Source organism: Oncorhynchus clarkii, chromosome 6, assembly GCF_045791955.1.
Source record: "Oncorhynchus clarkii lewisi isolate Uvic-CL-2024 chromosome 6, UVic_Ocla_1.0, whole genome shotgun sequence".
Lineage (NCBI taxonomy): Eukaryota > Metazoa > Chordata > Actinopteri > Salmoniformes > Salmonidae > Oncorhynchus > Oncorhynchus clarkii.
Window position 1 is genome coordinate 83,704,577 of NC_092152.1, and position 18,012 is coordinate 83,722,588.

Consider the following 18,012-nt stretch of genomic DNA (forward strand, 5'->3'; position numbering starts at 1 on the left):
TCGCCACGGGGGAATGTGAGTTAACAGCGGACTTTGCTGCTTGCGTTTTCAGATCCGTTTCCCTGCTGCGACGTCAGGAGGATCATCTAAGCAGAGGCCAATCACCCCACCACACCTCCCACACAAGACCCAACATCATGCTAAACCCATACAGTCCTAGAGGAGATTTACATACTAAGAAGAGCTTCCTTTCAGAGACTAGCCAGCTAGGCATTGCATATCCTGTTTCAATGGAGCCTTAACAGAGTAGTCAGGAAGAGAAAGGCCTGCATAGGCAGTTCATCATGCTCATGTTTTCAAAGGACATTAGTACATTCTATTGGTCAGCAGCTACAGTATCCCACTGAGTCATCACCTATGCTGAGGTTTATCCACCTAGCTAAGGTACAACCCATCGTCTACCCTTACCCTCTCTATCTACCGTATATCTACTGTATATCTATGTCCATCCACAACACTTGGTCTTAGTTCTGTTGAAACACACAAACCAATCTAGACATATAGGGAGGATTTTGTTTGACTACTAACATGGATCTCTTCCCACACAGACGCACACAATCCCAACACACACTCTCACACGCCAGGCGCCCACAGGGGCCACAGCGGGGGGGTGCTCTGTAGCTGGGGCTGTGTGAACGGTGGATTTGAGTCAGCGGGTTGTGTTGTGTTGTTGCTGAATGGACTTTTAGCAGACAAACTCCTGTCTCATGCGGATGATCTGCAGCAGGGCGGCTTGGACGTCCTCATCCATGTGGCCCTGGGAGAAACAACAACGGTTTGAGATCATCCAATGGTCCCCTATTTCACAGTTATGTCAGCAGTGTTGGCTATGGGCCAGTCTTACTGGTGTCGTCAGCAGTGTTGGCTACGGGCCAGTCTTACTGGTGTCGTCAGCAGTGTTGGCTACGGGCCAGTCTTACTGGTGTCGTCAGCAGTGTTGGCTACGGGCCAGTCTAACTGGTGTCGTCAGCCGTGTGGGCTACGTGAGAGTCTTACTGGGGTTGTCAACTGTGTGGGCTATGAGCCAGTCTTACTGGTGTCGTCAGCAGTGTGGGCTATGGGCCAGTCTTACTGGTGTCGTCAGCAGTGTGGGCTATGGGCCAGTCTTACTGGGGTCGTCAGCAGTGTGGGCTATGGGCCAGTCTTACTGGGGTCGTCAGCAGTGTGGGCTATGGGCCAGTCTTACTGGAGTCGTCAGCAGTGTGGGCTATGGGCCAGTCTTACTGGGGTCGTCAGCAGTGTGGGCTATGGGCCAGTCTTACTGGGGTCGTCAGCAGTGTGGGCTATGGGCCAGTCTTACTGGGGTCGTCAGCAGTGTGGGCTATGGGCCAGTCTTACTGGGGTCGTCAGCAGTGTGGGCTATGGGCCAGTCTTACTGGGGTCGTCAGCAGTGTGGGCTATGGGCCAGTCTTACTGGGGTCGTCAGCAGTGTGGGCTATGGGCCAGTCTTACTGGGGTCGTCAGCAGTGTGGGCTATGGGCCAGTCTTACTGGGGTCGTCAGAAGTGTGGGCTATGGGCCAGTCTTACTGGGGTCGTCAGCAGTGTGGGCTATGGGCCAGTCTTACTGGGGTCGTCAGCAGTGTGAGCTATGGACCAGTCTTACTGGGGTCGTCAGCTGTGTGGGCTACGGGAGAGTCTTACTGGTGTCGTCAGCAGTGTGGGCTATGGGCCAGTCTTACTGGTGTCGTCAGCTGTGTGGGCTATGGGCCAGTCTTAATGGTGTCGTCAGCAGTGTGGGCTATGGGCCAGTCTTACTGGGGTCGTCAGCAGTGTGGGCTATGGGCCAGTCTTACTGGGGTCGTCAGCAGTGTGAGCTACGGACCAGTCTTACTGGGGTCGTCAGCTGTGTGGGCTACGGGAGAGTCTTACTGGTGTCGTCAGCAGTGTGGGCTATGGGCCAGTCTTACTGGTGTCGTCAGCTGTGTGGGCTATGGGCCAGTCTTACTGGTGTCGTCAGCAGTGTGGGCTATGGGCCAGTCTTACTGGGGTCGTCAGCAGTGTGGGCTATGGGCCAGTCTTACTGGGGTCGTCAGCAGTGTGGGTTATGGGCCAGTCTTACTGGTGTCGTCAGCAGTGTGGGCTATGGGCCAGTCTTACTGGGGTCGTCAGCAGTGTGGGCTATGGGCCAGTCTTACTGGGGTCGTCAGCAGTGTGGGCTATGGGCCAGTCTTACTGGGGTTGTCAGCAGTGTGGGCTATGGGCCAGTCTTACTGGGGTCGTCAGCAGTGTGGGCTATGGGCCAGTCTTACTGGGGTCGTCAGCAGTGTGGGCTATGGGCCAGTCTTACTGGGGTCGTCAGCAGTGTGGGCTATGGGCCAGTCTTACTGGGGTCGTCAGCAGTGTGGGCTATGGGCCAGTCTTACTGGGGTCGTCAGAAGTGTGGGCTATGGGCCAGTCTTACTGGGGTCGTCAGCAGTGTGGGCTATGGGCCAGTCTTACTGGGGTCGTCAGAAGTGTGGGCTATGGGCCAGTCTTACTGGGGTCGTCAGCAGTGTGGGCTATGGGCCAGTCTTACTGGGGTCGTCAGCAGTGTGAGCTACGGACCAGTCTTACTGGGGTCGTCAGCTGTGTGGGCTACGGGAGAGTCTTACTGGTGTCGTCAGCAGTGTGGGCTATGGGCCAGTCTTACTGGTGTCGTCAGCTGTGTGGGCTATGGGCCAGTCTTAATGGTGTCGTCAGCAGTGTGGGCTATGGGCCAGTCTTACTGGGGTCGTCAGCAGTGTGGGCTATGGGCCAGTCTTACTGGGGTCGTCAGCAGTGTGAGCTACGGACCAGTCTTACTGGGGTCGTCAGCTGTGTGGGCTACGGGAGAGTCTTACTGGTGTCGTCAGCAGTGTGGGCTATGGGCCAGTCTTACTGGTGTCGTCAGCTGTGTGGGCTATGGGCCAGTCTTACTGGTGTCGTCAGCTGTGTGGGCTATGGGCCAGTCTTACTGGGGTCGTCAGCAGTGTGGGCTATGGGCCAGTCTTACTGGGGTCGTCAGCAGTGTGGGCTATGGGCCAGTCTTACTGGTGTCGTCAGCAGTGTGGGCTATGGGCCAGTCTTACTGGTGTCGTCAGCAGTGTGGGCTATGGGCCAGTCTTACTGGGGTCGTCAGCAGTGTGGGCTATGGGCCAGTCTTACTGGGGTCGTCAGCAGTGTGGGCTATGGGCCAGTCTTACTGGGGTCGTCAGCAGTGTGGGCTATGGACCAGTCTTACTGGGGTCGTCAGCTGTGTGGGCTACGGGAGAGTCTTACTGGTGTCGTCAGCAGTGTGGGCTATGGGCCAGTCTACTGGTGTCGTCAGCCTCTGACATTTAGGACACTATCGTATCAACAATCACATATTTTCAGATATATTATTTGTCTTCAGGAATTTGCTGGGCAACAAAAATGCAAGAGATGCCAGGGAGGCTGGAGTGTTATATTTTACTTTAACTAGAAAAAAATCACTAAAAGAAACACACACTGACCTGTGCTGCACTGAGGAGATGAGTTCTATAAATTGAAACCACCTCTCTGTGTTGACTCTCAGCATCCTGTGAAGAGAGAGGGGGAGAGAGAGGAGGGAGAGGGGAAGAGAGAGAGAGAGAGAAGAGAGAGAGTAAGAGAGAGTAAGAGTGAGAGTGAGAGAGGGAGAGAGAGATGTGATGTGATGAGTACAGGCCCACTATGGGCTGACCTGGCAGACATTACACAAAGGGACTCCGACCTGCCTGGCTCCACCTTACCATGCACCTCTGAAATACGCCCGTCTTTCACAGCAAAATAGATGGCATCCATATTTTCCTGAAGACTGCCAACATCGAACGAAAGAGCCAAGAGAGCGAACTCCAAATGAAAACGTGGCCCCGACCGTGGGTTCACATCAGAGCATGAGTAATGACGTTCTCAGGATTCTAATATGGACCTCATTTTATTTTCATCTGGGTTCTGGCTAGCCGCTAGACACGACTTCAAAAAAAAGTACACCAGTTCATTCTCTGCCTCCATCATTTCAAAGGCTCAGAGCGAGCTGACAGAGAGGAAGGCAGAGGTCGTCCTTGAAAATCAGGTGCACAGACAAATGTTTTGTTGAGTCTCGCATCGTTTCCAGCTCAGCGGTAAATCGGCAGTAATACCCACACAGCGAGAGTGTTACTGTAATTATAGGACAGACAAATAGTCTTTGGTTTGCACTGTAAGAGCACTGACACAGATGTTCTTTCTGATGTACTGATATATCCACAGGGAAACGGTTCATTTCCACTAACTCACTGTGGGAGGAGGATCAATCATGTCTGCACCAAACCTCCATGTCATCAAGGTAATTAACGAAGATAATAACATCCCATTATCGGTAACTAACGCTGGACTGAAAAAATGCATTCGTCCCTACTAACGAGGCACATTATGTTTGGGAGCCAGAGAGTACCGAGTGACTGATTATGGTGTTAGTGCAGCGTATTGACATGACACCATGTTATAGGTCATCGTCTGTCATGAGTATAAAATGTCAATACAATCATGTACACTATGTAGGCAAGTCAATTGTTACAGCTTCACACAACGTAAGGGACCACAACATAAATAAGTCATTTACTTTGTGTCATCCCTGACAAGTTTTAAAATCTACAGGTATATTCTGTGTGTATGTATATATATATATATACACACTCACAGCCAGCTGCTGCTGCAGGCTCTTGATCTGGGCCTGGAGTGTGTCTATCTGCTGCATCTGTCTCTTATTGGGTGCAGCGTTGCCAGCGTACGCCAGCTGGGACAGACCATTGAGGGCCTGCTTCAGTCTCTCCACGTCCGTCAGCAGCTCGCTGATCTGAAACACACAAAGCTGTTAGCACCAGAACACACATAACCATCTACATATTTAGAAAACCTCATATCAACGGACCAAAGTATTGCCTGCCAAACTTCTTAACAGAACTAAAAACTGAAAAATTGAGATCTTACCAAATGTAAATACTACCGTACTTTTACCATATATAGTACCAGTCAAAAGTTGAGACACCAACTCATTCCAGAGTTATTATTTGTTTACTATTTTCTACATTGTAGAATAATAGTGAAGACATCAAAACTATGAAATATCACATATGGAATCATGTAGTAACCAAAAAAGTGTTAAACAAATCAAAATGTATTTGAGATTCTTCGAAGTAGCCACCCTTTTCCTTGATGACCGCTTTTTTTCAATGTAGAAAATTGTACAAATAAAGAAAAACCCTTGAATGAGTAGGTGTGTCAACTTTTGGCTGGAACTGCACATTTATGTTGATTTTATTCATATTAAAAATGGCCGACAATTCAATGCAGAATATTTCTCCTACCTTTTTGTCTTTGACCTCTGTCTGCTCCGCCGACATCTGGATCCTCCTCTGAAACTCCCCGATGGTGCTGAGCGACTCCTCGTACCTCTCCTTCAGCTCCCGGATCTCCTTATCCATGGTGTTGCTCTTCTCCTGCAAGGCCTCAGTTTCCACCCTGGCCCTGGACTTGTCCTCTCTGGCCCTGCCCTCGTCCTCCCTGGCCCTGCCCTCCTCCTCCCTGGCCTGGGCCACCTCATGGTGGAGCACCTCGCACTGCTCCGCCAGCCCAGATAGCCTCTCCCCCAACGCCGCTGTCTCTTCCTGCAGACGCTGCTTCTCGGCCTTCAGCTGGCTTAACTGGTCCTCTCTTCCTCCAAGTTCGTCCAGGGCCTGGGTGGCCCGGAGCAGCTCTGACTGCAGGGCTGCCACGTTCTGGGCCCTCTGGTCGCTGGTCTCCTGCTCCTGGCGAAGGGAAGCAAGTAGCTGGGCCACCTGCCCCTCCAGGGCCTCCTTGGCCTGAGCATGCTGCTGCAGGAGGACGGCCTGGTCCCCGGAGCATCGCTGGAGCTCCTTCTCCAAGGCGCAGGCTCTCTGGGCCTCCCCACGCTGAGCCTCCCTGGCTTTCTGGCACTCGTCCTGGGCTTGGTGGATGGTGTCCCTCAGGGCCTGGTGCTCGGCCTCATAGTGTTCCAGCCGGGTTGACTCGGATTCCAGGCGCTGCTGCAGGCTCTGGATGTCAGTGTTACACAGGGCGTTCTGCTCCTCCAGCTCGGCCCTCTGCACAGTCACGTCTTTGTACTGCTGCTCCAGGTCTACCAACCTCAGCGTCAGCTCCTCCATTTTACCCCTGTACTCATCTTCCACCTCCTTGTGCTTTTCACTGGCGACAAAGCCTGTCTCCATTCTCTGCTGCACAGACTCCATCTGCACTTTCAGTTTCTCTTTCTCGTGCTTGTGACGTTCCCCCTCCAACTTCTCCTGGTTGTACTTCTCTTGCATCTCCGAGAGCTTTCCTGTCAAGTCTTTCAGCTTGGTGTTGTAGGAGTTCTCCCTTTCCTCTATGGCAGTCAACGGAACAAACTTGGCCTGGATAGCTTCCTGGATGGTGTCTAGTTCTTTCTTCTGCGCCTCCATTTCTTGGTGAAGCTTTACTGTCCCATCTTGGGCAGACTGGTAGCTTGCCAACGCCTCTTTGGCACGATGCTCCGCCTCAACAACAGCATTGCTCAACTTAACCCTTACAGCTTCATGGTCTATAAGGCACACATAGTCATTTTCTATCATCACCTGAACATTCTCCAGCTTCTCTTTCAACTCTGCACTACCCTCTTTCACCTTCTGCAACTCTTTCTCACTTTCTTTGCTCTCCTTCTCCACTTTGGAGAGCTCAGCCTTGGCCTTCTCCAAAGCAGCACTCAGCTCCGAATTCACTTGCTCCTGTTTCTCTCTTGACACGTACTCTCCCTTTAGGCTCTGTTTCAGAGACTGGTTCTTGGCAGTGACCTGGGCCAGCTCCTTCTCTCTCTCTTCAAACCTCTTCTGGAGCACTTCCAGTTCCTTCACCAGTTCAGCGTTGCGAGCATTCAAGGCACCCACTTCGCTCCGGAACTTCTCAGAGGGCACGGTAGCGCTCTGTAGGCTGGTGACGCTCTCACACAGGGTGACCCTCTCCGTTTGTAGCCTCTGGATCTGCACCTCGGCCTGGCCGTTCCTTTCTGCGGCCTCCACCAGCCTCTCTTCCAGCTCCTCCACAGCTTTCTCCAGGGCGCTCTTGGCCTCTTCATGGGCCTTGAGGGGGATGAAGTTGGCCTCCACCCTGCTGTTGAGCTCCTCCAGCTGCTCCTGGAGCATCTCCCGCTCCTCCTCGCTCTCCTCTACCTGGCGGATCAGTGCCTGGCTCTTGGCAGTTATGTCCGCCAGCCTCCTCTTCATGGAGGAACTCTGTTCCTCCAGGGTCGTCCTCATCCTCTCATGCTCCTGCAGGGGGACCGCCCCTGTCCCGGCCTGGGTTTGCTGGCTGTCCATTTCCCTGTGTAGCTCAGCCACCTCCTCCAGCACACGGTCATAGTCCTCCCGCAGCTCTGCCAGCTGACGCTCCTTCTCATCCACCGCATTGCTCAGCAGGTTCTTCATGTTGTCGAACTTCTCTGCCGGCACAACCTTCTCTCCCTGCCGTGCCCGGGTCTCCTTAATGAGGGCCTCCATGTCCAGCACAGCCTCTGCCAGCTCATCCCGCTCCTCCCGCAAGGCGGTCAGCTCCAGGCCCAGCCGCTCTGCCTCGACCGCCAGCTGGCCCTCGCTGCTCTTGTACTCTTCCAGGGCCTTCTCACTCTGCTTCAGGTGGTTACGCACGCGCCCCACCTCGGCCGAGGCGCCCTCGTACTTGGCCTTGACATCGTGGAGCTGGGCACGGAGCTCGTCGGCCGCCTGGCCTCCTAGGTGCTCCTTGACCGCCACCACGTGTGCTTGGAGCTGCTTGACCTTGGCTTCAGAATCCAACATCCTCTTCTGGACATCCCCCAGTGCCTCCTCCAGCTCCTGAACCTGCCGGTCTGCCTGCCGTTGGATGGTTTCCCGGCTCTGGACCAGCTCTTGGCACTCCTGGCTTTTGCGGGCCAGTGCCGCCTGCAGGCGAAGAGCCTCTTCCTCGGCAGTCTGCTGCCGCCTCCTCACCGTCTCCAGCTCGCGCCGCAGGGCCTCCACCTCCTCGACTGGGTCCCAGCCCATGCCAGGACGTCCCGCAAGCTCCAGGGGACGGGACAGTGAGTGTGAAAGACCGGACGACTGCAGCACCTACAGCAGGAACAAAAGTTTCATGTGTGTGGAATGATTGTGCAATTTACATACACTTCGCACACCTATTTCTCACTCACAGCAGTGTCAGTCCAATATTGGTTTTGCAATGAGAGCTGACTTAGTCAGTTCCACTATAGCGACACAAGAATACTGAGAAGATGTGAAGGCTACAATAGGATAAAAAAATATCAATTTAAAAGTTGAGCCCAAAATCTAAAATATACCTGCAGTGGTTTAAGAGAATAAATCTCTCATTTGCTGGGGGGCAAACAGCTGATAGGACGAAATGAGAATTCAGCCGTTTATTTGGCTGTCAGAGAGCTGATAAGCTCATGGTTGCTGACTGGACTAGAATACACAGCAGATGTGGTCTGCGTGTTTTTCATACTTCATGAGTTTCCTTGTCGTTGCGGTCCATAATGCTCTAGAAAAACGAAGAAGTCAGGTTTACCTGCGCTGAATCCAGGCTGTGAGATTGTTTGACGAGGACATTGTCTTTTCCTGCCAGAACAAATACGGAGATGATTCAGAAGAGGTCTTTTTTCAAATTCAGATCCTCTGATTGGATCTCTTATTCTCTGATATCTCACATTTAAAGAGAGCTCCCTCACCTTTGATAACAGACTGGCCAGAGTAGTCCCCCTGAAAACACATAGAACATACAGTATGTTCACATTCACGCACAACCTTAGACAACCTGAGCAAGAGCTCTTAGCAGTATTATTATTATGTAAAACCCCATGATGATTTCAGATGCTGTAGCAGGTTTGGCATTTGGCTGTGGTCCCTCACCATGTGGCTCCTGAGCTGAACCTTGACAGTCTCTGGGGCCCGAGCCCCCTCCTCCCTGTCTTTGGCACTCAGTAAGAGCTTCAGCTGTTCCCTCTAATTCAGCACAAACACAACATGGAGCTTTAGAACAGATCAACAGCCTAGCAACTTTAGTTGCATTTGAGGACGATAACTTTCAGATGAATACAGCTATGGCCTGGTATCCAATCAAATCTTTCCACATTCTCACAAACACCCACAAACAAACAGGCATGCTAATTCAACTCTCTAATCTATAGCTAAAATGTTCCATTTTTTCTTCCCACCCCAAACAATTGAGTTGTGTGGCTGTCCTCACCTCTTTATGGATGCATTCCACTGTATGTTTTTCCTGCACAGGATATAGAGGATTACAAGTTAAGTATCAGAGGGTTTGACAAACAACTCATTACCATATATAGTGCCTGTCACCGTCCAAGTTCTTATGTTTCTCTTGAAGCACAAACTGTGTTTGATTCCCCTCTCAGTGACTTTCCGTGTTAGTCAAGAAGTTGTCTACACTACTTTGTGTGTGTGTGTGTGTGTGTGTGTACCTGGCTGAGCTGCTGCTGCAGTAGTTTGACCTTGTCCATCAGAGTCCTCTGCTCCAGGTGAAACTTCCTCAGAGTCTCCTGCTGGCTCTCGTTCTGTCTCTCCAGGTCCTGACAAACATTAGAAGTCACAATCCATTTACAAGTCAAATCACACACATCTCTTAAGTAACCCTTGTCCAAGCCAGAACAGCCCATAGGGCAGGATCCTATCAAATGTTTCTGTAGCATGAGTCAGCTTGAAGCACATGTACATCCCCTGGGCAGGATGCTAGTCTGTCACAGGGCCTTAACGCGTCAGCATCCCTCTGTTCGGCTGGCTCCTAGCTGAACTCGGCAACCCGAACCAAACGAGAGTTGCTTGCATATTCCCTTAAAAGACATTCGCTTTAAAAATGAGAAAAACGCAGCAATGGTACTGTTTGTTCATTTTGAGATGCCGTAGCCAGTATACACTTACTGAAGATACCTGAAGAAATTAATTCTGACGTTTTTGCCGAAAAAAATCATAGTCGTGGAAATGTAACATCTAACTAAGATGTTTGGTGCAATATTTCTCAATGAAAAATTGGGCATGAAAACGAATCGTCTCTCATTGAAGAACCCCTACTGTTGACCAATCACCGACGAAGGGGCGTAGGTAGACCTTGGCTCCGAACTTGGCTTGCCTCTAGAAAACATTGTGTGCCCGAACAGCCCGAAAAAACCTTCACCGAAGTCCAAAACTAACAAAAATGGCACAAAATATTACATATGCACAAATTCTTCCCAAATTGTTTCAGTTGGGAAGCATACGGACGCCTTTACCCACAATCCATCTTCTTAATGCTGAGTGCCAAGCACAGCGGCATCAGGTCCCTTTTTAGAGTCTTTGGTATGACTTGACCTGGGATCAAACCCCCAACATTCCAATCTCAGGGCGGACAGTAACCGCTGAGTTGAAAACATCTATAGATCTGTTTAATTAGATCCAACAGTAAATATAAATTCACTAGTACCTTCAATTATCCTGGACATTGTAGAATCATGTCACGCTGACGCTCAGGCCAGCCTATATATTCCCCGATATACTGCTGGGTACATCTTGCTTAATGTCCTCATACATTCAGACCGGGTAATTACATCCCTGTCCATCACAAAGGACTGCGAGGTCAAACTCAATGTAGCTGGCCTATCAAATTCAATATTGAACGTATGCAGAGAAAAACAATTGTACTCACCCTCACGTTGGCTTCGGCCTGTTCAGTCATCTCCACTGAGTGCTGTGGACACACAGGTTATCATTTAGCCATGATGAACCGGGAGGGGGGGCTGATGGCTAGTGGTAGCAGGGTAAGAGATTTCCTTATATACAGTTTCTCTGGTGGTAGTGACATTAGGGAATGAACTGCGATTATCCATCTCGTCACTAGGTGGCAGTAATGTCCAACTGAATGTCGGAGTGAGAGTCACTTGGCCTCCACAGGAAACAGTGTAAAACATGACAACTCACTGTTTACCGCATGGTAATACACCATTAAGCAAACAGCTTCAACACAACAGTGATTTTGTAAAAACACTTGTGACCGTCTCTATTCAAAATTAAATCAATGAGTGGTGAATGTGGTCAGATTCAATATTAAATCAATGAGTGGTGAATGTGGTCAGATTCCATATTAAATCAATGAGTGGTGAATGTGGTCAGATTCAATATTAAATCAATGAGTGGTGAATGTGGTCAGATTCCATATTAAATCAATGAGTGGTGAATGTGGTCAGATTCAATATTAAATCAATGAGTGGTGAATGTGGTCAGATTCAATATTAAATCAATGAGTGGTGAATGTGGTCAGATTCAATATTAAATCAATGAGTGGTGAATGTGGTCAGATTCCATATTAAATCAATGAGTGGTGAATGTGGTCAATAGAGCAGAAACTGAACTTCAATAGAGCAGAAACTGAACTTAAGTGGTATTGTTGGGATCGGCTTGTTCAGAACTCACAGATACCGTCTATCGCTCCATGTATGTATACAGAACACATGACCCAGGAAGTGCCTTGACGAGGAAGCGTTAACAGAATCAATAATAAAAACCCATCCTATTTGCTTGATGGGGCTCACGTCAAACTTTTGGTAAGCCTATGAGCCGGCTCACCTTTTCAACAATGGATTCACCCAGAGGAAATAACAGTAGAAATGTCAAGTGATTACTATACAGCTCAACAATAACAACTACAGTCTAATCAACCGCTCAAAGGGCAGCACAGCAGGAGAGGCATTGCCTTAGGATCTAGGAGATATTGTCTGTGGAGATGTGTGTAGTTTTAAATCTGAGAGTTAAATCTCCGTGCACAGAAATCAGTATGAAGGTTGGCGATTAAAGTGAGCGATGCGATGTTACCTGTCGCTTTTTCTGCTCCATCTTGGCAGCTTCTTTTGCTGTGGACACGATGAGAAACAATTAACGGGTCCGTTTACACACGTCAGAGCAGCCCGTCACTCATGTCGTTGATGATTTAAATCTACACAATGTGTTTTCTCATCCCCAAGTCTTCAGGAGACTGAAGAGAGAAGTTGAAATGAGGTGATACAAGGACAGTACTTTCACACGGGCACAAAGATTTTATGCAACAAAAAAAAAATAAAGCAATTATGCCACAGTAATGATGATTAAAGGCTTGATGAGAAACCAATCTCAAATGAGCACTGAGCGTGAAAACAAACAACAGGTGTGGGAGAAATCCGATGAAGCCATCTAAAGCCGCCTCCCACAAACCAAGGACATCAATTTGCCACAACAAGATAATTGTTAAGTAGGGTAAATGACTGATGGTGCACCAGATACTAGGAGAACAGGCCATTCTAGTTTCTGACAAATGTAGAATAAAGAGTGGAATTTGATTAGATGCAATTTGCCTAGGGTTCTAGTTGAGTGGGGCCCTTTACCTAGGGTTCTAGTTGAGTGGGGCCCCTTTACCTAGGGTTCTAGTTGAGTGGGGCCCCTTTACCTAGGGTTCTAGTTGAGTGGGGCCCCTTTAACTAGGGTTCTAGTTGAGTGGGGCCCCTTTACCTAGGGTTCTAGTTGAGTGGGGCCCCTTTAACTAGGGTTCTAGTTGAGTGGGGCCCCTTTACCTAGGGTTCTAGTTGAGTGGGGCCCCTTTACCTAGGGTTCTAGTTGAGTGGGGCCCCTTTACCTAGGGTTCTAGTTGAGTGGGGCCCCTTTACCTAGGGTTCTAGTTGAGTGGGGCCCCTTTACCTAGGGTTCTAGTTGAGTGGGGCCCCTTTACCTAGGGTTCTAGTTGAGTGGGGCCCCTTTACCTAGGGTTCTAGTTGAGTGGGGCCCCTTTACCTAGGGTTCTAGTTGAGTGGGGCCCCTTTACCTAGGGTTCTAGTTGAGTGGGGCCCCTTTACCTAGGGTTCTAGTTGAGTGGGGCCCCTTTACCTAGGGTTCTAGTTGAGTGGGGCCCCTTTACCTAGGGTTCTAGTTGAGTGGGGCCCCTTTACCTAGGGTTCTAGTTGAGTGGGGCCCCTTTACCTAGGGTTCTAGTTGAGTGGGGCCCCTTTACCTAGGGTTCTAGTTGAGTGGGGCCCCTTTACCTAGGGTTCTAGTTGAGTGGGGCCCCTTTACCTAGGGTTCTAGTTGAGTGGGGCCCCTTTACCTAGGGTTCTAGTTGAGTGGGGCCCCTTTACCTAGGGTTCTAGTTGAGTGGGGCCCCTTTACCTAGGGTTCTAGTTGAGTGGGCCCTTTAACTAGGGTTCTAGTTGAGTGGGGCCCTTTACCTAGGGTTCTAGTTGAGTGGGGCCCCTTTACCTAGGGTTCTAGTTGAGTGGGGCCCCTTTACCTAGGGTTCTAGTTGAGTGGGGCCCCTTTACCTAGGGTTCTAGTTGAGTGGGGCCCCTTTACCTAGGGCTCTAGTTGAGTGGCCCCTTTACCTAGGGTTCTAGTTGAGTGGGGCCCCTTTACCTAGGGTTCTAGTTGAGTGGGGTCCCTTTACCTAGGGTTCTAGTTGAGTGGGCCCCTTTACCTAGGGTTCTAGTTGAGTGGCCCCTTTACCTAGGGTTCTAGTTGAGTGGGCCCTTTACCTAGGGTTCTAGTTGAGTGGACCTTTGATAAATGCATACACAAAGTTCACATGAAGGGGATCTGTTGGGGACATTTTATGTACTCTATTTCACATAGCCTTGATAAAAACCCACATTAAAACACTCTGCAAAGCCACATGCCGCGCCGAATGAACAACCTTACATTCCCTCTGAAAGAAGAAAGCTGACACACTTGAACTCAGGTTACCTTCCCTAAAAGCACAATCCTTTTTTCACCTTTGCTGCAAATTTCCCCCAGTCCATTTCATTCTGTTAATAACTTTACTTTCTCTGCAGCGTGACTTTTTAACCCAGTGTTTTCAATAGACATGTTATTTTTACGTTTTCCTTGCTCTCATTTTGATCTTCTGGTTGAATGGGTGTTTTCTGCAGTCTCCTGTGGTTTCTGTATTTCTGAGGCACCAGGCTGAGTTACAGCTTACACTGCAGATAGAAACATCTCAGAACCTCTTCATTCTGGGCTAGCTGCTCCTGTCTCCCCCCTACTGAGGCTAAGAAAACATCGAGTTCTCATTTGAAAGACACAGAAAAACATCAAAACCTCCCTCTCCGTGCCAGACATGGACGATGATTACAGTATTTGAAGTCGATGAAACAGGTTTCACAGTTTTGAACATCACTGAAGGTTCAAACAGGAAAATGAAATGTGGCCTTTTGTCCACAGGGCAGCCCTCACAAAGGGTGAAAAACACATCGACAGGAGTACCTAGGGCAGCCCTCACACAGGGTGAAAAACACATCGACAGGAGTACCTAGGGCAGCCCTCACACAGGGTGAAAAACACCTCTACAGGAGTACCTAGGGCAGCCCTCACAAAGGGTGAAAAACACCTCTACAGGAGTACCTAGGGCAGCCCTCACACAGGGTGAAAAACACCTCTACAGGAGTACCTAGGGCAGCCCTCACACAGGGTGAAAAACACCTCTACACGAGTACCTAGGGCAGCCCTCACACAGGGTGAAAAACACCTCTACAGGAGTACCTAGGGCAGCCCTCACACAGGGTGAAAAACACCTCTACAGGAGTACCTAGGGCAGCCCTCACACAGAGTGAAAAACACCTCTACAGGAGTACCTAGGGCAGCCCTCACACAGGGTGAAAAACACCTCTACAGGAGTACCTAGGGCAGCCCTCACACAGGGTGAAAAACACCTCTACAGGAGTACCTAGGGCAGCCCTCACACAGGGTGAAAAACACCTCTACAGGAGTACCTAGGGCAGCCCTCACACAGGGTGAAAAACACATCGACAGGAGTACCTAGGGCAGCCCTCACACAGGGTGAAAAACACATCTACAGGAGTACCTAGGGCAGCCCTCACACAGGGTGAAAAACACCTCTACAGGAGTACCTAGGGCAGCCCTCACACAGGGTGAAAAACACATCGACAGGAGTACCTAGGGCAGCCCTCACACAGGGTGAAAAACACCTCTACAGGAGTACCTAGGGCAGCCCTCACACAGGGTGAAAAACACATCTACAGGAGTACCTAGGGCAGCCCTCACACAGGGTGAAAAACACCTCTACAGGAGTACCTAGGGCAGCCCTCACACAGGGTGAAAAACACCTCTACAGGAGTACCTAGGGCAGCCCTCACACAGGGTGAAAAACACCTCTACAGGAGTACCTAGGGCAGCCCTCACACAGGGTGAAAAACACCTCTACAGGAGTACCTAGGGCATAGGTCAAATCGGGACACAGCCGTGCTCTGACCTTTGGTGACGTTGTCGAGGTAGGTCTTGAAAAGGCTGACCAGCTCCTGGTTCTTGCTGAGGCGGGCGTAGTGGAAACAGTCGTGGCCAAAGCTGTCCACGGCCGTCACGTCGGCGCCTCTCTTCAGAAGGACCTCCACCGCGTCCTTACAGCCATACTCACAGCCCAGGGTCAGAGCGGTCCTGGACACACACACACAGACATATGAATAATTAAATTGCCTCCATAATGAAATGCATTGAAGAGTAGGCTACAAAGCACAAAGTCTATAGAGGCCAGACAGATGCATCACTGATACATCAATGCACACTGTAACATCAATACACACTGTAACTGAACCCCATCAATACACACTAACTGAACCCCATCAATACACACTGTAACTGAACCCCATCAATACACACTGCAACTGAACCCCATCAATACACACTAACTGAACCCCATCAACACACACTGTAACTGAACCCCATCAATACACACTGCAACTGAACCCCATCAATACACACTGCAACTGAACCCCATCAATACACACTAACTGAACCCCATCAATACACACTAACTGAACCTCATCAATACACACTGTAACTGAACCCCATCAATACACACTGCAACTGAACCCCATCAATACACACTAACTGAACCCCATCAATACACACTAACTGAACCTCATCAATACACACTGTAACATCAATACACACTGTAACTGAACCCCATCAATACACACTGCAACTGAACCCCATCAATACACACTGTAACTGAACCCAATCAATACACACTGTAACATCAATACACACTGTAACTGAACCCCATCAATACACACTGTAACATCAATACACACTATAACTGAACCCCATCAATACACACTGCAACTGAACCCCATCAATACACACTAACTGAACCCCATCAATACACACTGTAACTGAACCCCATCAATACACACTGCAACTGAACCCCATCAATACACACTAACTGAACCCCATCAATACACACTGTAACTGAACCCCATCAATACACACTATAACTGAACCCCATCAATACACACTGCAACTGAACCCCATCAATACACACTATAACTGAACCCCATCAATACACACTGCAACTGAACCCCATCAATACACACTAACTGAACCCCATCAATACACACTAACTGAACCTCATCAATACACACTGTAACATCAATACACACTAACTGAACCCCATCAATACACACTGCAACTGAACCCCATCAATACACACTGCAACTGAACCCCATCAATACACACTAACTGAACCCCATCAATACACACTAACTGAACCCCATCAATACACACTGTAACATCAATACACACTGTAACTGGACCCCATCAATACACACTGTAACTGAACCCCATCAATACACACTGCAACTGAACCCCATCAATACACACTAACTGAACCCCATCAATACACACTGCAACTGAACCCCATCAATACACACTGCAACTGAACCCCATCAATACACACTAACTGAACCCCATCAATACACACTAACTGAACCCCATCAATACACACTGTAACATCAATACACACTGTAACTGGACCCCATCAATACACACTGTAACATCAATACACACTGTAACTGAACCCCATCAATACACACTGCAACATCAATACACACTGCAACTGAACTCCATCAATACACACTAACTGAACCCCATCAATACACACTATAACTGAACCCCATCAATACACACTATAACTGAACCCCATCAATACACACTATAACTGAACCCCATCAATACACACTGCAACTGAACTCCATCAATACACACTAACTGAACCCCATCAATACACACTATAACTGAACCCCATCAATACACACTGCAACTGAACCCCATCAATACACACTAACTGAACCCCATCAATACACACTATAACTGAACCCCATCAATACACACTATAACTGAACCCCATCAATACACACTGTAACTGGACCCCATCAATACACACTGTAACATCAATACACACTGTAACTGAACCCCATCAATACACACTGCAACATCAATACACACTGCAACTGAACTCCATCAATACACACTAACTGAACCCCATCAATACACACTATAACTGAACCCCATCAATACACACTATAACTGAACCCCATCAATACACACTATAACTGAACCCCATCAATACACACTGCAACTGAACTCCATCAATACACACTAACTGAACCCCATCAATACACACTATAACTGAACCCCATCAATACACACTGCAACTGAACCCCATCAATACACACTAACTGAACCCCATCAATACACACTATAACTGAACCCCATCAATACACACTATAACTGAACCCCATCAATACACACTATAACTGAACCCCATCAATACACACTGCAACTGAACTCCATCAATACACACTAACTGAACCCCATCAATACACACTATAACTGAACCCCATCAATACACACTGCAACTGAACCCCATCAATACACACTAACTGAACCCCATCAATACACACTATAACTGAACCCCATCAATACACACTATAACTGAACCCCATCAATACACACTATAACTGAACCCCATCAATACACACTGCAACTGAACCCCATCAATACACACTAACTGAACCCCATCAATACACACTATAACTGAACCCCATCAATACACACTATAACTGAACCCCATCAATACACACTATAACTGAACCCCATCAATACACACTAACTGAACCCCATCAATACACACTGCAACTGAACCCCATCAATACACACTAACTGAACCCCATCAATACACACTAA

General features: G+C 48.9%; 1 protein-coding gene across 1 annotated transcript in view; it reads right to left on the minus strand.

Moving 5' to 3' along the window:
• Positions 1-534: 534 nt before the first annotated feature.
• Positions 535-18,012, minus strand: part of LOC139411731 (uveal autoantigen with coiled-coil domains and ankyrin repeats-like) — an 85,362-nt gene continuing 67,884 nt past the window's right edge. The window contains exons 8-19 of the mRNA XM_071158415.1: positions 15,242-15,423; positions 11,827-11,864; positions 10,664-10,705; positions 9,447-9,554; positions 9,212-9,244; positions 8,875-8,967; positions 8,694-8,724; positions 8,534-8,583; positions 5,308-8,079; positions 4,641-4,796; positions 3,454-3,519; positions 535-757 (exon numbers count right to left, since the gene is read on the minus strand). Of these exons, the coding sequence (XP_071014516.1) occupies positions 686-757; positions 3,454-3,519; positions 4,641-4,796; positions 5,308-8,079; positions 8,534-8,583; positions 8,694-8,724; positions 8,875-8,967; positions 9,212-9,244; positions 9,447-9,554; positions 10,664-10,705; positions 11,827-11,864; positions 15,242-15,423 (3,643 nt within the window). The 3' untranslated portion in view covers positions 535-685. The remainder of the gene's footprint in view (positions 758-3,453; positions 3,520-4,640; positions 4,797-5,307; positions 8,080-8,533; positions 8,584-8,693; positions 8,725-8,874; positions 8,968-9,211; positions 9,245-9,446; positions 9,555-10,663; positions 10,706-11,826; positions 11,865-15,241; positions 15,424-18,012) is intronic.